The 22116-nt window shown below is 47.7% G+C and overlaps 1 protein-coding gene across 1 annotated transcript in view; it reads left to right on the top strand.

The window, feature by feature from the left end:
• LOC146209290 (uncharacterized) overlaps positions 1–22116 on the top strand; it is a 58395-nt gene that overhangs the window by 25699 nt on the left and 10580 nt on the right. The window contains exons 8-10 of the mRNA XM_084599056.1: positions 831–1053; positions 5638–5899; positions 20488–20676. Coding sequence (XP_084455182.1) covers positions 831–1053; positions 5638–5899; positions 20488–20676 — 674 coding nt within the window. The remainder of the gene's footprint in view (positions 1–830; positions 1054–5637; positions 5900–20487; positions 20677–22116) is intronic.

Here is a 22116-nt window from a genome sequence, read left to right as displayed (position 1 = left end):
GTGCTCGAGAGAACTGATGGCAGTAGCGATGCGTGCTCTGAAAATGCTACCGTTGGTACGTTTTCGGTTTCGGAATAGAGTAGTTTCCGGCCAGGATCCTGTTTTCGGATGATGATAACAGCGATGCATGCTCCAAAAAGCCACTTCAGCACCGGCCACGGCCTGTCTCCAGTCTGAATTAGCTGGTGCGCACCGAATTTTGCTCCGAATTAACTAGGGTTTGCTACCATAGACTTGTGTACATTTTTGAAGGGAGGGTGTGAGCAGGCCGAATTATCCGAATTTCCGAATTAACGGGGGCCGGATTAGCAAGGTTTGACTTGGAAAACATGAGCTAGGCACAAGATCTTTTCCTATCAAATGCATATGCTATTCTGTTGTGAGAAAAATTTTTTTTTGTTTGTGTGGGTGGTAATTTGGTCATGCTTCGGCTATTTTGGACGGATGGTGGATCAGCTTGCATGTGCTCAGGGCACCAGAGACGGGGGGGTGGGAGTTGATGATCACAATGAGTGACTCGAAGTCTAGCCAAAGTGGCACCACTTTTCAGCTTATATGTAAAAGCTCTGTACTCATCTTTCAGTTGTGGGAAATGAAACAGTGCGAGGAAAAATATTCAGTTCTAGGTTATTTATTGGGCTTAGGCCAATTCCTTTGGTGATTCATGTATACCGATGTTTTGTACACTGTTCCAACAAAGAAAACATATAAAAATTTAGTGTCCTTGATTATCAATGTGTAGCACTGTGTGGTTAATTCTAGCTGGCATTTCATTTTGCTCTCTGTTCGCCTGTATGGGAGACTTCTTGCTGCTGCATGCATGTGTGCAGGTGACGGCGTCCAACTGTGGGCCGATTGGGCGTACGCAACCCGAGCTTCTGAGACTGCCGGGAGATGTGGCGCACGGCCGCGACTCGCAGCTGGAGAACGAGGCCCGCTCAGCCGTACGGCTGGCCAACTTCCTGTCGGGCTTCCTGCAGACGGTCGACCCCAAGGAACTGTTCGCTGAGTTCCGAGTGCCCGACCGCTCGCTCACACCAGACCAGATCATTGGTGAGAGAGACACGCCGCTTTTCCCTGCCTTTATTCTTTGTGTTATCACTAGGGTTGTGCGAATATAAAAATTTTCTAATACAAATATCGGGGGGAAAAAATGCCTCGAATTTCGAATCAAATACCTGATAAGAGAAAGAAATACATAAAAGTGAGAAATTGCAAACAGTGTTCACCTTTTTATTTCAGGTTTGACATCATGTTTCGGAATAACAATAAATTAGAATCGCGCAGAAGTGTATACCCAACTGACAAATCCAGTATAAAGTTTATAAGTAAAAGCTTGTTAATTCAAACTCAAAGGAGCCGAGAAAATTGTTTGAATTAAGTGGAGTTCGAATTAACAGTCGGGCACTGGAATGAGTGCCATCGTGGCCCACATGTTGACTCATACCACGAGTAAAGGGGGCTAGGCGCTACTGCACGTTTACGGAGGGTGATTTTGATAATTATTGCAATCGAGCCGCAACGGCGAATGAATGGGACTAATAAGTCAGTCATGCGCCACAAACAAGAGCCGGAATGCATTCGTGTGAGTAGCGAGCTTCAAAACATGTTTATTTACACGGGAAAATAATGGTAATGTGCGCTTGCTTGTGTTTCTTCTGCCGAGACTCCACAAGCATCGACTGCAGCTTGTCCAATAGTTCCAGCGCAGGATCCCAATTCTCATCGGCGGTGAAGTATCGTGCTGCGAAATCGAGTGCCGACATTACTTCACATGCACTAGGGGATGGCACTGGATCGTCGCCTTTGTCAGACTATCGCTTTCAGCCGTGTTCATCACCCGTGAGCCCTGTGGAACACATACAACCGCGATTATATCCTCATCACTCAAGGGCCCAGACGTCTCCACACTGTTGTCAACATCAACGTAGGCTTCAAAGGTGACACCCTGTGACAAAGCCGCTTAGCCATGGTCGAGCACGACGGAGTCATCAGACGAAGCCTCCACTGCCTCCGCGCTGCATGCTTCTGGGGCGTTACCGAAGGCACACTTGCGGAAACAGTTTTTGATAGTTTCCGGCTTGACAGTATTCCACGATGATGCCAGCATGTGGACAGCTGCAAGCAAATCAATGTCTTACAACTTGCCACTGCCCAAACAAAGAAGAAGTCTCTCTAGGAGGTGGCACCTGTAAAGCGTTTTTATGTTGGAGGTGGCGCCTGTAAAGCGTTTTTAAGTTCTGAATAACTCCAAGATTCATAGGCTGGAGCACAGAAGTCGTGTTTTTTGGCAAAAATACCAAGCAGATTGCTTTCAGTCCACTCACGGCACAATGAGCTGAACAGTTGTCCATGAACATGAGAACATTCCTGTTCTGTTAGTGAATTTCCTGTCTAGCTTGTGCAGCCAGTTGGTGAAAGTTTCCCGTGTCATCCATGACTTTTTGTTTGCGGTGTAATCAACAGGAAGCGTCTTGATTCCTTTAAAACAGCGAGGCTTCTCTGCCTTGCCGATCACCAGCAAGCGGCACCGTTCCGTGCCTGTGGCATTTACGCACATCATGACAGTGATTCTCTCTTCGCTTCTCTTTGCGCCAGCACAAGTGTCGCCTTTGTAAGTGGCGGTCTTGTTGGGGAGCAACTTGTGAAGTACAGCGCCGTCTCATCAGCATTAAATAGTACATCGCTGAGCGCATAATCAGCGAGGAGTTCCTTCAGTTCGCTGGAGACCCACTGTTACACGTTTCCTTGTCGACTTCGGCTGACTCCCCACAGATGTTCCTAAATGTCAGCCCGTGACGCGCCTTGAATCGTGACAGCCAGCCTTCCGATGCGCCGAACTTGCTGATGCCCATTTGGCTGGCAAAGACTGCAGCCTTCGCAGCAATTATAGGCCCGCTTAACGGAATGTTCCGGCTGCGAACTTCCTTTACCCATGCCATTATGGCACTCTCCGCTTCAGGATGGGCTGACGTCCGTAGCCTTTTGCGAGAGGGCTCCATAACGTCTTTACGAAAGGCAGCATTGATCGATTCCTTGTTCCTAGATACGTTGACAGTTTGCTCTTCTTGATGTCATACTTTTTTGCTATATCCGTTTTGGATAGGACACCATGTTTACCTCATTCAAAATCCCCATTTTCGTCTTGAGGTCCTTTGCCGTGTATTTACCGCGGTTTGCCATGGCTGTCACGATCAATGAGTTGTCGCTGGCGATGCAGTGAGGCAAAGAAAACGGTAAAACTTGATGTACCGCCGCGGCACGAACAAATGCACGACTCGGACAACTGCGTTGTGCACACAACGTGACCGAAGGACAAAGAAAAAGGCTTGTCAAAGGTGCACCCAGTGACCGTGGTGCAGCCAAAGCCTGCAGTGGCTTGCGCCGGACCGTTGGTGTGCTGGAACCTGGCGGCACCTGGCAGCGAACACCTGCTACGGCATGCATCGGGATGCTCGCTGTGCCTGTCAAGTGCACACCTCATCTCGCGCGCGCTGGCAGATTTGAAAGATTTTGTCATTTTGCGTCTTTAGTAATCTTTCTACGAGGAGCTATGTAAGCCATGGGCTCCAAATTCGAATTACCCGTTGTGGATACTGGCATGTTCGAATTATCAGGCGTTTTCTCCTATTGAAATACATAGGGCCGTGCTGGGACCCGAGAGTCGGTTCGAATTAACCGTAAGTTCGAATTAATGAGCTTTTACTGTACAGGGTTTTGTGTACCAGTTTTCGTACAGGAATGACGAGCATGAAACAAGATGGAGCTGTCAAATCACTGCTGAACACAGCAAGCTCAAGTTAATTATATTTTAGAGGGACATGAAAACATTTCTGAATTAACTGAAAGCTTGAATTACTAAATAGGGGTGAAAAAACTGTCAGAAACCATTTGCATCATAGTAATTTTATAGCGAAAGCCTTTATTGCCTCATCGTTGTCGTCAGCGGCTCTGATTGGTTGAGACGGGATGATGTTATTGAGGTCTCGACCAATCACAGAGTACCACCACATTATGCGCGAATGCGTGCCTTATATGGCCATAAGCCAATCAATTATTAATTACTAATTAATGAATGGTCAATAAATTACTAATTTACTTACATACTAATTAATAATAAATTATTTAAGTACTAATTAGTGCCATTTGTGTAATCAATCAGTTGTTCATTAATGCCGTGACCCGGTAAAATCAACCACAAAGCAGTAACCGTAGAACAACTGCGAAGATACAAGGAGTGCAATTTCGTCTCTGCCAAGCAGAATTCACTGAATAAATGCACTCGCAGAATGTGAGAGTAATCGCTCGCTTTACTCGTAGCAGCATTCATCGCTACATGCGCAACAGTCGCATAGCAGAGTGCAGCACTCAGGCTCTCACCTTTCATCACTTTAGTCGCCAAAGTTTCCTCGAATTTTTATCTGACAAACACCTGCTGAAGCCAAAGCATGAATAGCATTTCTTTCCTGGTTTTGTCAACTGCTTCTCTTTGTGCACGATGTCAAGAGGGCCGTCTTCACAAAATGACCCTGTCACATTTTGAGGATGCTTCACTGCAGAGTCCATGCAGCCAAGCTTTGCAGTGGAGTGCACAGTGTGGTGAAACTGTGGTCAATTCGAGACTTTTCGATGTATCCAGTAATTCCTGAACGTTCGAAAATACGAATTTCACTGTTTCAAATACGAATATGAATCGAATTAAAAATATATTTGATTGATATTTGAAATTTTGAATATCAGTTTTTCGAATACGAATAGGAATCAAATAACGAGCTCATTTGATTTGTATTCGAGATTTTGAATACTTGCAAACTTCTACCTCAGTGTCCCTTTAAAATGTGATGGGATGCTTGTGCAAGGCATCACGTCTCTTAGCTGCAGTCTGTCAACTAACACTCTGCGACTGAGATCAATTGCTCACCTGTCCTTGTAAGCAGCTGTTACTTTTTCTTACATTTTACACTTGACATTTGCTGACTTTGACTTTGCTGATTTTTTACTTTTAACTTCTTTTCCTTTTGGCTTTTAAACATGAGATGAGATTTCTCTAATCGATAGGCTTTATGATTCATGTGCAATACAGATCCATATTTTATGGTGATGCTTAAGGCCTTCCATGATAAGCAGTTCTTGACATGTAGTGCAGTTAATAGCAAGCTACAGTTCAGTCAGACGGGAACACAGAAATGAAAACTTGAGCTAGTGACCCTTTCTTTATGGAGCCTTGTGTGCATTCTTTTGTTACTCAAATTTGGTGGCACATGGCAGTGGTGCAGGGAATTCGTAGCAACATATAGTTTCATAGTATAGCATAGTACTGTAGCAACCAATGCATAAATTAGCAAGGTTGACCCAGCTGCTTCTCTTTGTGACACTGTCTATCAGAAACAAATAATTTGCTTTTGTCTTTTAAGATCTAATGCTGCTGAAACAGGCATAGGGCCCTTTGCATGCGGATAGCTTGTAGTCACTACAGGCACTCTTGATGGGCATGGTCAAGCTAGTTGGTAGCTCATGCAATTGGTGTTCAAATTGGATAAGGGATGCTGGGAAAAACACAGCCTGTCATCAACCTCCCGGCGTCCTTGTTTTTTGGGTTCACACTTCAGTGGGCTTTGCTATCTGTTCATGTTGCAGGCGAGGCCATGTCGCTTGTGGCCGGCAACCAGCGTATCCTGGGCTGTGGTGTCTACTTTGACCGGAAGCAGTTCCCTGGGCGGGCGCTGTACGCACCCTACGCCTATCGGCGCCACCGAAACGAGCGTCGCTTTTATGTTGACGACATGGCGCGCTTCCGCAGTGGCGCCTTTCTTCACGAGGACTTCTTTGCGACGCTGAAAACTCGCTGGGCAGCCAATACGGATGACCTGGTCACATACACCACCAAGATCCGCATCAGGTATGCAGTGCAGAACCCGCTTTCAGTCAAACTTGCTAGTTCATCAGTTTGACTTTTGGCACCTGTGCTCGAGGACAGTGCTCGAGGACAGCGCTCTTCTGTGACCTCTCCCTCTGAATGTGTTTAGGACTGGCACAAGAGACAAGAAAACCGACGGAACACGGCACTAACACCTTCACTTCACTTCACTTCACTTTATTTCCTTAAAGGCCTCTCTTGAAGGCATTACATAAGAGGTGGGTTTACAGACATGAGAAAATACAACTGAAGGTTCTATTGTTTCTTGCTCTTCCTCAGTCAGAAGAAGAGGAATAATAAATACCCACAGGTAACACTGGTATGGAAGCATACACAACACACACACAAAAACGAAATTGCAGTAAAGGCAATAAGTAAACATGGCAAGATAAACAGATTATCAGTTCCCCCAAAGTGACAGCTCTGTTCGTAGAAGGGCTAAGGAAGCAGTGCTGGCACACGCATTATTCTGCTTCAATATCTTGTGAGCCTTGATTATTTCCCGCGCGGTGTGGTACTAGTTTTTCGCAATCACAGGCAGTTGCATGGTACAGTGGCATGCATTATTTTTCTTCTTTCTTTGCCCATTCACAGTCCCGACAGTGAACTTCGAGTTGTCCAGATAGTACTTTTGAAACATTATAGCGGCATTCTTTCAGTCTCATTTTTACTGCGTCCAGTCCGCCCTTTATACTGCCCACCACAGGGAGGTACTTTTGAGGGATTTATAATCTCTGCTGATTTTACAGAGTGTACTTCTTGCTGTTGTCGCACTTTCTTCTTTTTTTTTGTGCGCATTGCATATATTTCCACAAGGCATCATGTGTGTACAGTCAAACCCACTTATAACAATACCGGTTTTAACAATGTATTGGATATAACAATAGGCAGCCACTGCACCACCAGGTTTCCCATGTGTTCTGTGGTAAAATAAACCACTTAGGTATTACAATGGTGTCATGTTATATTATCGGTTATACCAATCAGATAAGGTCACTGAAAGTCAACAGAGACGCGGAAACACGGCGGCCACAAAAGCATGCGCATATACAGAGATGCCAACAACACTGACACAGCGATAATAAAAAAAAAAAAAAATATGTGAAGAAAGGAAATTGGGGCAGAGCATGTCGGTCGGGTGCGGCGGGGAAGCTTGTATGCCGCGAATACACGGGTGAGGATGGAGCGCTTCCTCACGCGGCGGAGAAGGGAAGTTGTAAAGCTTTACTAGGCACAACCGTTCTGAGGAAAAGCTTTAGGCGCTCCCCCTCGAGACCACCCATGGCCTAGGCAACCCGCATCCGCTCTGCCTCTGCACGGTGGAGCAGTCCATTCTAAGGGTGCGCTGACCGTGGTGCACTGCACTATCCTTCCCTATTTCCTCTGTCCAGGCCCCTGATTCCCGGTAGCACATTTTGTGGCAGGTATGCAGCAGCGTTCGTGCACGTCTTTCTAGCATGGCTTTCCTTGGGTGCCATCATTGTTGCCACAATCTTGTTGGCCCTGGAGTTTCCGTGAACAGCAGTGGAGGATCCTCCTTCAGGAATCGGGACACAAACAGCGCAGAAGAGGAAACAAACGGCAATAACCGTTAGAAGTTAAGTGGAACATTGTATGTGAGCACAAGGACGGTGTAAAGATGCGCAACTTGGTGCGGAAGTATGGTCTGACGCAGCCAACAGCATCGGCAATCATCCGCAACACGCTCAAGTTTGAGAATGAAATCGATTCCAGTGCTGCTCATGGAATGGACGGCGGCTGAAAAAGGGATCGACATGGGGCCTACAAAGACTTAAAACAGACACTCTACCAGTGGTTCTTGAATGTCAGTGGAGCGAACCTGCCGATTAGTGGCCAGATTTTAGCGGAGAAGGCAAAACACTTAGCATACCTGCTGTGCTGCACCAATTTCACAGCGATGACCAAACTTTGATCTACAGTGAGCAACAGTGATGGTGACTTGTCGGGACTTGAGGAATTTTTACATGCCGACGATACAGCTGCGACAGATGAAGAGCTGACAGACGAGGTTATTGTCACAGCAGTCATTGGCGCGGAGGGCGGTGACAGTAGCGACGATGACGATGAACCGGAACCTGGGCAGGCTGCGTCTCACCAGGAGGCTTTGAGAATGATCGACTCCCTGCAGGACTTTGTTTTTGCTAGGAACCTTCCACTGCACTATGTTCAGCAGTTGGATGTCCTGCAGAAAGGTGTCAGCCAGATTGCCTTGAAACAGACAAGTTTCTTCCCGCTACAAAATAAAAAGTGTAAGCTACCTCGTCCTCATTAAATGTGTAGTTTGTAATCTTTGCTTTGTTTTTTCAGCCTAACTCGGTTATAACAATTATAGTCGAACCCGGATATATCGAACTCGAAGGGGATCGTGAAATAGTTCGATATATCGATAATTCGATATACAGAAATCGGCTTGAGACGCTACTTGTAATCGTGAAAAATGATACTGTATCTGCCACGTAGTCAACCCACTTGCATAATGAACCCACTCCCAACTTTTGCCTTCGGGAATTTGAAAACAAAAACAGAAGCATTCGGTGGCGCGTCCCTTCGTTTCGATCGTCGCATCCACAGCTCATTTATTGGCAGCGCATCAAGATGCAGCATAGCGATAATGTCACGGCGTGCTTATCTTTTGACTGTAGTTTTCATAGATCCTGGCAGAGTGCCTGCTTGATGACTTGATTGTAAAGCCTGGTTCGATTTATCGCGCCGCGCTTGAGGCAGGCGTAGTCCACTGCTACAAAATCGTTGGCAAACCTGATACAGTCGAACCTCGATATATCGAACAGCGCGGTGATTGCAAAATAGTTCGATATAGCCGGAATTCGATATACAAAATCGCGTAGAAAACGCGTCAAAAACTAGTACAAATCAATCAATGAACCAATCGTGGCACAGTGGCGCAATAAATACTCACTTGAAGTTTCAAACAAAGTATTTATTCCTTTGGCTTAAAGTACTGTAGCAGCGTAGCTTGCTTCAAATTGGCAACCGCGTGCTTAACCACGACGTTCTCAACGTAGTCTAAACGGTCCACAAGCGATAGTCCAGCGCCTTGGCCTTTATGTCACTCTCGTTTTTCAGCAGAGTGCTCAAAGTGCTCCTCGGTATGCTGAAAGCTTCGGCGACGCTTGACTTTTTTTCACCATTTTCAACGCGGCGGATCACTTCCAATTTCGCAGCAAATGTCAGGGTCGTCCGCTTCTTCGCGTTTGCAGCCATCACAGCACCGACCACGCCGTGACAGGCCTAGGCCACCTAGGCTGCCTAGGCCACACACGATAACGACTGGCGCAGCACAAGTGGCGGCGCCGAGACGCGGTTAGTCGTTGACAAACTAAATCAGGCTAGCCACCCTAGCCCGGCCAAGCCGCCGCGTGCATACGCCGCTACGTTCAAATGGCGCCCTCGGCGCGACCAATGTATGCAGCGATCGTGCGCAGCAGTCGGGAACGCCCATCGCGCCGCCGCTATCTTTGAGGGCGTTGAGGGAAAGCTCGCCTCCTTCAACAGAGTGCACATGGTTTGGGGTGGCAGAGTTCGATTTATCCATTTGGCAACCGACGCCGTTCGAAATAAAAAATTAAAAATGCATGCGATTTTCCGCGTGATATAGAAAGTGTTCGATATAATCAATAATTCGATATATCCGTGTTCAATATATCGAGGTTCGACTGTAGCTGCAAATGCCGTTTGAAGCAAACAATGCTTAAAGCCGTTATCATGATCGCAGCTGACCGCATGCTTTCGGTTATTCATAGATACAAGAATAAACAACTGTCGCAAAAAAAAAAAAATCTGCCGCTTCTTAATGTCCGCAGCTGCCATAGATTACGCTGCTACGCATGCTTGGCATGACGAGTAATGGCGCACAAGTAAGGACAACTCTCGCAAAACAAAAAAAAATTGCGGGATCCGCAGCCGCCACAGCATACGCCGATTGATTTATAGGAAGGAAAAGGCGGGCATCTTGCCACTGCACCACCCCGGTGGGGCACACCACAGCATACGCTACGTCGCACGCTCAGCATGACAGCAAGGATGAAAGACTCTCGCAAAAAAAAAAAATAATAAATAAAGAAAGAAATGGCCGCCGCCTCGCGTCTGCAGCCGCCGTAGCTTACGCATGTTCAAAAGCACGACAACACGAGCCGGGCAGAGTGTTCACAACACACACTGAAGAAGCGTCTGCCACGGCTTGAGCTGGCTTGTCCGCGCATGCGTAGTGCGTGCTGCTACGAACGAAGACCGGGAAAGACAGAGGAAGGGAAGAGATAAAGCTCAGCAGAAGAGTGGGCACACCCTTGCACTTCGCTCTATCGCATTTTCCCCTCTCCCCAACACCATGGCTGCATTGGTTCCCTCTCGTTCCTTCACGCACATGGCTTGCAAATGTCACGTGCTGGCGCATGGCAAACATGGCGGCAAACGATCACCGCAGATACCTCAGATGCACGCGCCTTTGGGAAAAGGGCGCGGTGCTGCCCTAGACCAGCCGTCGCCGAACTGTGCCCTCACATTTCTTCCACGCATGGCTTGAAAACGTCAAGCGGCCGAGGGTGATACGATCGTTTTTGGGGAAGGCACACTTCCAATGCGTGGTGCGGAGTTCAATATATCGAACGACCGGGGAAATTGAGTTCGATATACGGCGCAGCTTACCTATACATTTACATGGGATTTTCAAGGGTATATTTCGCGAGTTCGGTATAGTCAAAATTCGAATTACCCGAATTCGGTATATCCGGGTTCGACTGTATCAGTTATAACAGTGATATTATTATGCCCTTAGTCTAGTCGGTTCAGTACGCAAGGTACACACGGCCAGCGGAAACGACACAGGTGCCACAAGACAAAGGTCGAATGGGTGCGCACACTTCTTCCTCTTCCTTCTTTCTTCCTCCGTGCTCTGTTTGAGAACAAGTCCGTAACACTTCTCCCGTCGCAGGCGAAGCCCTCCGGGTGAGTCAGTCATCAGCACGAGGATGACAGGGTTTCAGACGCACGACGTGGGCAAGCTCAGTTCGTGAAGAACGTCGGCCACTTTTGGTAAGGCGCGCAATCCGATAGGTGAGGTCACTAATTGCCTCGAGGATAACATAGGGACCGATATAGTGCGCGAGCAGTTTCTAACTTAAGCCACGCTTCCTTAGTGGACGCCAAAGCCAGACCATCTCGCCAGGGAGGTAGGTGACGTGACGATGGTGGTCGTCGTAGCGGGATTTCGAGCGCTTTTGTGAGGCGAGAGTTCTCAGGCGGGCTATCCGGCGGGCTATCCGGCGGGCTTCTTCAGCCCGGCAAAGGATCTTGGCAATCCCAGGATCGTCGTCTGTGGAGAACGGGAGGATGGTGTCGAGGATGTGTCGAGGAGACCGGGCATAGAGGAGAAAGAATGGACTGTAACTTGTTGTTTCCTTTTGGGCGATATTGTATGCGTATGTTATAAATGGTAGCACAGAGTCCCAGTCCTTGTGGTCGGCGGCGACGTACAGGGTCGTCCACTTCTAGCTAGAACACGGTCACTGCTTTTAAAGCAACATTGTATCTGACACAGGCAGATATCGATGCTAAGCGATGCAAGCACACAGAGACACGGATGTGCTGCTTCACATGGCCAGCCACTTTAGATTACTGCATGGCCGGGTCGGATGCAATGACACCTTGAAAGCAGTGATCATGTTATAGCTAGAAGTGGACGAGGCTGTACATTGAAAGCATGTTGGTGAGTGTCCGGTTTGTTCGCTCGGCCATTTATTTGCGGACGATACAGGGTAGAATGTCAGAAATGCGTTTGGCACAAACGAAGGAATTCTTCGAAAACATCAGCGGTGAACTGACGCCCTCGGTCGCTGATCAACACTCGGGGAAGCCCATGGCGCAGTATAACAAAGTGCAGCAGGAAGAGGGAGACTTGGTGTGCAGTAGCCGATGGAAGGGCTGCCATCTCACAGTAACGAGTGTGGTAATCAGTGCAGATGACAATCCAGCGGTTGCAAGAATGAGACTTGGGAAAGGGTCCCAAGAGGTCTACCCCGACTTTCTCAAAAGGGGGATATTGGAGGCGTCACCGGATGAAGGAGACCAGGAAGAGTGCCGGCTGGGCGTTTGTGACGCACACTGAGCACACCTAGCCACATACTTCTCAGTGGTTTCACGCATCCGGGGCCAGTAGAAACGTTCTTGGATGCGATAGAGTGTCCGCGCAGATCCCAGGTGTCCCGAAGTGAGGTCGTCGTGCATAACGCGCAAAACAGAGGAGCGTAGGCTGACTGGCACCACCAGAAGGTAGCGGCGACCAGTGGGAGAATAGTCCTTTTTGTACAAAAGACCACTCCGTATACAATAGGGACTGGAAGCTGTAGGGCCCCCTGCAGCGGTAAAGAATGGTTGGAGATTCTCATCTTTTCTCTGCTCAGTGTGGAACGTACGGGTATCGGGGAATGGAGGTAAAACCGCAGTGATGTAATGATCAAAATTGTCGGTGTCACATTCCGTTGTGGGAAGCGGTAAACATGAGACAGTCCGCGTCAGCGTGCCGGCATCCACTCTTGTACGAAACTGTGTAATCAAACTCTTGTAGACGGATTGCCCACCGTGCAAGACGGCCAGATGGGTCACGGAGGTTTATCAGCCAGCACAGGGAATGATGATCAGTGACCACTCTGAAGGGCCGCCCGTATAGATAACAGTGAAACCGCTGAACGGCGAAAACTACCGCGAGGCATTCCAGCTCAGTGATTGTGTAATTGCGTTCAGGTTTGCTTAAGGAACGACTGGCGTAAGCAATAACATGTTCCTTGTCGCCGTAACGCTGAATCAGCACAGCACCAATGCCAACGCCACTGGCGTCCGTGTGCAGTTCCGTTTAAGCAGAAGGGTTGAAATGCCGGAAAATCGGATGTGATGTTAGTAAAAACTTGAGCTGGCAAAAAGAAGAGTCATACTCTGATGTCCACTCGAAGGGAGCGTCTTTGTGGAGAAGGCACGTAAGCGGGTTAGCGATGTCAGCAAAGCGGGGAATGAAGTGGCGGAAATATGAGCACAGTCCAAGGAAACTTCGGAGTTCCTCCACGTTCTGAGGTGTTGGAAACGATGCAACGGCTGTGGTCTTTTGAGGGTCAGATCTGACGCCTTCACTATCGACGAGGTGTTCTAGTACCAAAATCTGACACTCACCGAAGCGACACTTCTTCGAATTAAGTACTAGACCGGCGTTTTTGAAGCAATCCAGCACGAGAGCGAGGCGTTCATTGTGCTCATTGAATGTCCGGCCAAAAATGACGACATCATCGAGGTAGCACATACATATTTGCCATTTTAGTCCCCGTAGGATAGCGTCCATAAATCTCTCGAAAGTTGCAGGAGCATTGCAGAGCCCGAAAAGCATTACATTAAATTCAAACAGGCCATCGGGTGTGATAAAAGCCGTTATTTTCTTGTCGTCAGAGTGCATAGGGATCCGCCAATATCCCGATCGCAGATCGACGGATGAAAAATATGATGCCGAGAACAGACAATCTATGGCGTCATCGATCCGGGGAAGGGGATACACATCCTTCTTTGCTGCAGCATTCAGACGGCGATAGTCTACTCAAAAGCGCCATGTACCATCTTTCTTCTTCACCAGAATTACAGGGGCGGCCCAGTGACTGCATGACTCTTGAATAACACCCCTTTTCCAGCATATCCCGAACCTGCTCACTGATGACCTGGCGTTCTGTTGGTGACACTCTGTACGGCTTCTGTCGAATTGGGTGGGAGTAGCCTGTGTCAGTGCGATGCGGGTACGTGTCACGGGAGTGCACCATGAGCCGCTAGGCTCCGAAAAATCAAAGATGGAAGAATGCTTGACCAGTAAGGCCTCCAAAGCCTCACGCTGGTCCCTGGTTAGAGAGCGGCTGATCATTCGATGCAGTTGTGAGTCAGGGGCTGGAACGGCAGCACTTTCGCCAGGTGCATCAGTAACCAAAGCCACCGACAGGGCGTCGTCTCGGCTGCACGTCGCAATCTTCATATTCACAGACAAAACTACTGGTTGCGAAAAACAATTAATGGCCCACAGCCGTGAGCAGCCCTTGACCACCGACAGTAGGCAATGAGGAACCAGAATGTATTTCTTTGCACAGTTAAAATGAAGCGGTGCCACTGTAGCGTCGAAGGTGTCGGAAGCACGGCTGGGGCACAAAACTGGGACGCACACCATAGACAGGGCTGGCACATTGGTATCCTCTGTTACGCAGAACACATCCTCACACACATGTGGCTTCTCTAAGAGTCCAGAAGAAAGGGAACCATCAACGCAGAGTTCCGCAGAGCGGCAGTCGACCGTAGCGCCACACATTCTCAAAAAGTCAATACCTAGAATTATGTCATGTGTGCATCGCGAAAGCACTGCGAACTCTGCTGCGAATACCGTTCCACCCAGGAACACCAAAGCACTACACATTCCCAGAGGACACAACACCTCACCACCCGCGCCATGAAAATTCACATTTCTGTCCCAAGCAAACATAACTTTGCTTCCTAACCGCTTCTTAAACGATAAAGTCATTATTGAAATGGTTGCCCCGGTATCCACTAAAGCCATTGTCGCCACACCATCCACAAGCACATAGACCCTGTTCTTTAACATAACAACAGATGGAGGAATTTCTTCAGGCAGCGCACAGTCTCCAGAGACCTGACCTCCAGTGGCCGCGCTGACTAGTTTTCCGGCAAAGGCGATGCCGACTGCCGTCATGGCCGTGGTGACGGAAAGCGGCGCGCAGAAGAGAGTTAGTGGTGAGACACTTCGGTCGGAAGCAGGAGAGTGGCTGCGCGGTCCATTGGTCTGGGGATATTCATACGAAGATGGGGGCCATTGCCAATTAGAGTCGTAGAAACGGTTACGTGGCGGAGCATTTTGGACGGGCCGATCGTAACGGGGGAGTGGGCGGCTGCCGCAGTATCGAGCTGTGTGCCCCTCAATGCCGCAGCGGCGGCATACGGGGGTTGCGCGACGAAAACCTTGTTCCCTGGAGAGCTCTGAGGAGACAAGGTGCATTGGGTAGCAAAACTCATCTTCAGGTCTTTGGGTTGGATGCTGGAAATAGCGAGCAGGTGATGGTTGAGGATGGTACTCATAGTGCTGATCATAGTGCGACAAAAAGTTAGTCGGGCGCGAGTCGTAGCGAGGTGTGTGACCAGGGCTATCGAACCTTGGCGTTGGGCTGTTGGAGCAAGCGTCCGCGTGTGTCGTATTGACAGAATTCACAACGGGCATCGAAGGGAGCAAGGAGGGAGGCCCTTGAGAGCCGACAGCGTCAGAGGGCAAAGATGATGGAGACCGTACAGGGGGCTCATACTGCTGCAGTTCCTCGCGAACTATTTTCCGGATCGTCGACGACAAGTCCATGAAGTTGTCTTCAATGCTCGCCACAGATGGAACGTTGGCGAGCCGCCCAAATTTTGGCGTTCTGCGACGAGTCTTCAATGTCTCAAATGTGCGAACATGCCGAATTACATCACAGATGGCGTTCAGGTCACCTTTGGCAATTAGAAAATTATAAACATCATCTGTGATGCCCTTCAGAAGATGTCCTACTTTATCTTCCTCGGTCATATTAGCGCTTGCTGTTTTGCATAGCTTCAGGACCTCCTCTATGTAAGTTGTACATGTTTCCCCAGGTAGCTGAGCTCTGTGCGTAAGCGTGTATTCAGCTCGCTTCCTTCGTGCAAGGCAGTCGCCGAAGCACTGGCGCAATTCGGTAACGAAACGGTCCCAGGTGGTAAGAGAGTCTTCGTGGTTTTCGAACCAAACAAGAGCGTTATGTGTTATGAAGAAAACCACGTTTGCGAGCTTAGCGGCGGCATCCCATCAATTGTAGCGGCTCATCTGTTGGTAGTGGGTCAACCACTCGTCAGCGTCCTCTCCTGCCGCTCCGGCGAAAGTCCAAGGCTCCCGATAGTGATGTGAGGAACTGTTCGTTGCGCCCGCAGGCCGGTCTTCAGCTGGATCACCGCGTCACCACGGGCTGCTTGCGGGTCATTGGCTGATTACATGGCGCTGCTTTGCGATTCGAGGCCCGCAAGGCGACGACTCCGGCGAGGCTCCAGTTGTATCGGTGCTGTGTGTAGCGCCAGGGATCGTTACCCAGCACCTCCACCACAATGTTATGCCCTTAGCGTCGCGACTGAGACATTCTAGTCGGTTCAGTACGCTAAGTACACACGGCGAGCGGAAACGACACATGTGCCACAAGACAAAGGTCGAACGGGAGCGCACACTTTTTCTTCCTCTTCCTTCTTTCTTCCTCCATGCTCTGTTTGAGAACAAGTCTGTAACAATATTTTCATCGCACTTCAATATTGTTATAAGTGGGTTCGACTTATTATTCTTCTGATTAAAGAGGGAGGCTACCTTTGAATGCAAGCTTTTTTGTTTCTTAATATAATTGAATAAAATTTTCAGGGCAGACTCATGGCACAGCCATTTGAATAATTGCAAAGTTTCATGGAGCTGCGTACATTGGTACTCAAGTTACAGAAGTATATCAGAATGGTTCACATGGGTTCCTTGTACCATGCCTGGAGAACTTGCAAAATGTGTTGGCACTATGAAATTCATTATGAAGGTTCCTGAATAGGTACCTTAGGGCAAGACAGAGCCCTTTTTTTCAATTTCCTTGCTGAAAAATTGTAGCACAGCATTGAGGTTAGTGCCACTAATTGGACTTGCATTAGCCTAATTTTGATTGTTTATTATAAATTCCAGACTCAATATTTTGAAAAAATGAGCTTGTCTTGCCCTCAGAAATTTATTCAGGCACACATTAATAAAAACCAGGTGGGACTCCGATTAGCGGTTCCAGAGATACTGCGGGAATAAGCAACCATACCAAGAAAAAAATTTATCCTGAGAAAATGGCCCTTGAAGTTTAAAACAACATTTTCAAGTCTAAAGTTTGTTTTTCACAGCAGCAGGTTGTGCCCACCTCCTCGATTCCCTCGAAAAGTGCATTTCCATGCAAACAGTGGACGACTCGTTATCGCTTGCGATGACAGACGCGATAAGGGAGGCTGAGATCGCCGAAACTGATATGGTCGGTACAGCAGGCACGCTCCAAATGCTGTTTTACATTGACATGAAAGATACACAGTTAGAAGTGGCGGCGCAGTCGGTCTAGTAGTGGTGTAGCAGAGGCAGCTCTGCTGGAAGCGTCTCCGCGACCGTTGGCAACGCACTTCGCTAACTTCGCGATTCGGATGGCATTCACAGAACGACGACGTATGCAGTGTTTTGAACTTCTTAGCGCGCATCGTGACCGACCGTGCAACGATCCACAAGGTGCACAAAATCGTTCAAAACACGCCACCAGAATTCACAACGAGCGATGATAAAGGCCATCTAAAAAATGGTGAAACATGAAGCGATTCAGCGAGCGCACAAAGAACGCCAGCTCAGTAGGCAGCCGGAGCAGACGACGCGCCGGGGAGGGACCACTGAGTCAGCGCGCGCAGCAGCCATTAGCAGTTGCGTGATCCCCCGCGTTCTCATGGAGCGCGCGCTTGGACCAATCACAGCCCGAATTCGAGACGCAGGAAGCTCAATCACAAGCTCATCAGCCCCAATCACAAGCGAGCCATGCTTCTGCTACGCCACCGGCGAAGGCAACATGGAAAAGGGCAAGCATTCATAAACAAAATAAGACCAAGATAGCGGCGCTTGGTTCAGCAGAAGAGAAATGGTGCGCGCGCGAGGTTTGGGTACTTTTGCCGTTCGTTCGTGACTCTGGGGCTGGCGCGCCCAGTTGTATATTTTATTTAAAGCAGTTCCATGATGAACTAGGTGTTTATAATTATAGAAAAGGCAATTTATAACATATACAGCCAAGATAGATACTTTTTTGAAAAGCCAACTTTTTCGCGATTTTTCGACTTTCGAAGCCCCCTTAAGGAAGAAGAAGAAGAAGCAGTAGAATCTTTAGTTGTTGGTCAGTTATGGGTTCACTGGTCTTCTTGTTTCTTGTGTCTGCCTGTGTCTGCACTGTTTGACACAAGATACAATTTTAGGGTATTATAAGGAAATGTTGTAGTGTTGCTGAGAAAATCATAGGTGTAAGTTGCCCCGCATCGCCTGAGCCTGCTTTTATATCTACCAGAAATGTTCAAAGAAAATCAAAGTGAAGTGCATTGCTATGACAGATTGAAAATTATGCTATTACAGTTGCAGTCCACTTATTAACAATATTGAAGAAACTAGAAAGTCAAATCATTTTGACCAATTATCATTATATCTGAACCGGTGAAAGAAAAAACCAGCGATGAGTGAATCGGGTTGAACAACGTGAATACAGTCGAACCCGGTTATATCGAACCCGGATATATCGAATTTTAGTTATATCGAACTCACGGAATATCCCCTTGAAAATTCCATGTAAAAGTATAGGAAAGCCGCGTCATATATCGAACTCAATTTCACCGGTCGTTCGATACATCGAACTCCGCACCACGCACTGGAAAGTGTGCCTTCCCCAGAGACGATCGCATCACCCTTGGCTGTTTGCCGCGTGACATCTTCAAGCCATGCGCGGAAGGAATGAGAGGGGACAGTTCGGCGACGACTGGTCTGGGCCGCGCCACGCCCATTCCCCAAAGGCGCGCGCATCTGCAGTTATCGTTTCCAGTGCACCAATACATGACGTTTACAAGCCATGTGCGTGGGTGTGCCCATTCTTTTCCCGAGCTATCTCTATTCTTCAGCACGCGCTACGCATGCGCCAAGCCAGCTCACCCCGTTTTCAGAAAGACGTCGGACGCTTCCTCCAGCATGTGCTGCGAACCCTCTGCGCGCGGTGGCTCGCCGCGGCTATGGCACCTGCGGTCGTTAAAAAGCGGCATTTTTTGCGAGTCATCCTTGCTTATCGTTGTGCTGTAGGCACGGCGTCGCGTAAGATATGGCGGCTGCGGACGTTAAGAAGCAGCAGTTTTTTTTTTTTTTCTTTTTTTTTTTTTTTTTGGCGGGAGTCGTTTATCCTTGCATCTATGAATCAACGAAAGCCCGCGGTCAGCTGTTGCGATCATGACGCCTGCCCCAAGCGCGGCGTGATAAAACGAACCAGGCTTGTGCAATCAAGCCATCACGGGCACTCTGCCAAGTTCGCTCCCCTCCACCGCAGGAGCTATCAAAAGATAAACGCACCCCGACGTTATCGCTGCGCAGCATCTTGGCACGCTGCCAAGAAATGAGCCGTGGATAAGACGACTGAAACGGAGCGAAGCGCGCCATCGACATGCAAGCGAAAACGCTCGCGATTTCTGCCGCAGCGACACAGAAACCTTGTTTTGAGCTGCCACGGCGGCTCGAGCGGCGAAAGGGACGCAGTTCCAACAAATTTGAAAATGTTTGCTCTATCGCTGCCGCTCATCGCTGAAATCGCTCAATCGCTTGCGTGTGAGCGAGCTGACCTTAACTTTTTTTTTTTATTTTTCAAAATCTCGGGTGCAAAAGTGGAGGGTGGGTTCATTATGTGAGTGGGTTGATCACACTACAAATATGATATCGTTTTTTCGCATCGTAAGTGCCGTCACCAGCCGATTTTTGTATATCGAATTATCGATATATCGAACTATTTCGCAATCCTCTTCGAGTTCGATATATCCGGGTTCGACTGTAGTCCTAAAGAGCACTGAATACATACTTTATTAGAAAATAAATAAGATAGCGATCAAATATCTTTAGCATGCTTAAGAAAGTTGGAAATTTGTGCTTGCTTGAGCAGCAGCTGAAGCTTTACAATCGCTGTGAGCATTGATACCAGTAGCGCGTACGCTGGCAACAATCCTTTTTGCGTGCAAGAAATTGATCAGCTGCTCAATGAACTGCAAGACATTTCCAGCCTTTGATCGTTGTAAACGATACATCATAGTATCTGGTATCGTTATAAGTAGATTGCACTGTAGTAACTTTGCAGTGATGGATTCTGTGGACATGCCACTGAATGGTTAGTCGAATGCTTCAGACATCTTGATGCACATGCTTTGTGAGTCTGCCTTTTTTTAGGGCAGAATTGGGTAGTAGTGAAAAGAAAAAATTCTTCATTCAGGTCTAAATTTTCCATTGGTTGGTTTATGAGAACATTTTATCGAATGAAACCAGCAAGCATGCATTGTAGTAAGCCTACTCTGCCTTAGGCCAGTTGATCCATGTTCTTAAAGTAAAAAAATATATATATATACTGTAAGGAGGCCACATCAGTAGAATGCAAACTTACGACAGGATGGGCATTAAGTTGCATTAACATGTTATGACTGTTTCTTTAGCATGAACCAACTAGCCAAAAGTATATTCGATTAAGTATATTTTCTTTTAAATGTAGCTTATCTTGTCATACCAAGGACAGCACAAATTGTCAGACAAGAACAACAAAATAGGTGCCTTTAGTGTTTTAAACCTGCCTTTTGATTGTCCTTATTCTTTTTTCTTTGCTGTTTGTTCGAGATTGCCATGAATTCATAGAAACAAGTAGGTCACAATGAGGCACCTCACTGCATGCTTCTCCTGTTGGCAGGTACAACTCGACTGGCCACAACCCTATCAACTACGTCCACTACCCGCTGCAGTACCATGCCGCCGAGGTGGAGCATGGCTACTGGACCGACCCATACTTTGACTGCGGGGGCCTGCATGGTGACTGGGTCATGGTCTATGCATCGCCCTTCTTTGGCTGGGATAGCCTCCACGACCGCATTGAGTTCAAGTGAGCCACCACTACGGAGGAATACTGTTTATTCTTTACGTAATAAGCTGGCTCAAAATAATATGTATGAATGATGTTCCGCAAGTCTCTTGTCTGATGCATTTAAAGACAGACTTCACAAAAGCCATCGTGCATCATGTTTACATTTGCAGGAAGCAGCGAAGGCACCAATCATCATAGTTGCCCTTTACGGAGTGGCCTGCGCAGCAGAGTACTTGCACACAGAGCCAACTGCAGTGAAACTTTGCTTTGGCTACAATGCTGTTAATTTGATTACTTTAATTGGCAACTCCTGCAACTAGTCATAACAACGCTTTATGCTTCTGAGGAAAGCAGTTTTGTTACTACGGAAACGGCACCTACAAGCAGAACAGCAGAAAAGTATCAAAACAAAGGCATTTGTTTGGTCCTTTCCTACTGTCCCGTGTATAAGCGCCGTTTCTATTGTTTCCTTCTAACGTGGACCAACCATCCAAACTCTACCGTCCTAGCTTTGTTACAAGCATTTTAGAAGCTGTTTAGCAGACAATGATGCAAGCACGTGATGGCGTGTCCCAGAGTTGCCAACTTACCGATATGGTGTAGAAATGGGCTCTCGAGAGCTGTCCTTAGGCCAGGCTCATTATGGGTGAATGGATTTGGGACTGTGTGCAGTAATAAGCTGGAGGCTGAAATGTGTCTTGGAAATCCTAGGTTTGTTACAGTGGGCAAAATTTTTGCAATTTCCGCTGCGGTTACCATGCCGAAACTATGTATAGCCATCGGGGGCACTAACACGCATGGCAGGCAAGAACACATACATTGCATCCACTTCGAAGTGCTTATATTATGTTGAAAGTTTGTTAGGGTGTTAGAGAATCCAAACAAAGTTAATAAGCATATGCAGCGAGACCAGAAACAAATGTTAGGGCCAGAAACAAAAATCTAAACAAAGGTGGTTCCTGCCCATGCCGCTTGCTCCCAATCAAGCTCCCATTCAGACCTCGATATTTCCTTCAGGGCAGACACTTGCCTTAGCCAAAATGCACGAACCTCAGCCTCCAAGCGTATTCTCATCACCACAACACGTTCACTGGGTTTCCAAAATGTCGAAGACAGGCTCCCTTACAGGGGCTGTATTTTGCCATCCCCCAACCCAACCGTACTGCAACTACTGGAGAGGCAGATTTCGCCGTTGTGAGGCTGTCTTGTCGGGGTGCAGTTTTTTGCATGGAAGCATGTTATATATTTTTTTTTCCCTCAAAAGTTTATGTTAACTGAAGGACATGCGAAACAGTTCATCTTTGTTATGCAATATGGGAAACAAATCATTTGTCTCACACTGTTCATCTTTTCTGAGAAATCTTAGCCGGGTTCAGCGTAAGGATAATCTATTGTGTTTGCTATTACATGATGCTAACCTATTGACCTGGCTGATAGGCCTGTCTTGCTGTTACCCTT

Source organism: Amblyomma maculatum, chromosome 1, assembly GCF_055883805.1.
Source record: "Amblyomma maculatum isolate TAMU_Amacu chromosome 1, ASM5588380v1, whole genome shotgun sequence".
Lineage (NCBI taxonomy): Eukaryota > Metazoa > Arthropoda > Arachnida > Ixodida > Ixodidae > Amblyomma > Amblyomma maculatum.
This window is presented reverse-complemented; position numbering and strand designations above follow the sequence as displayed.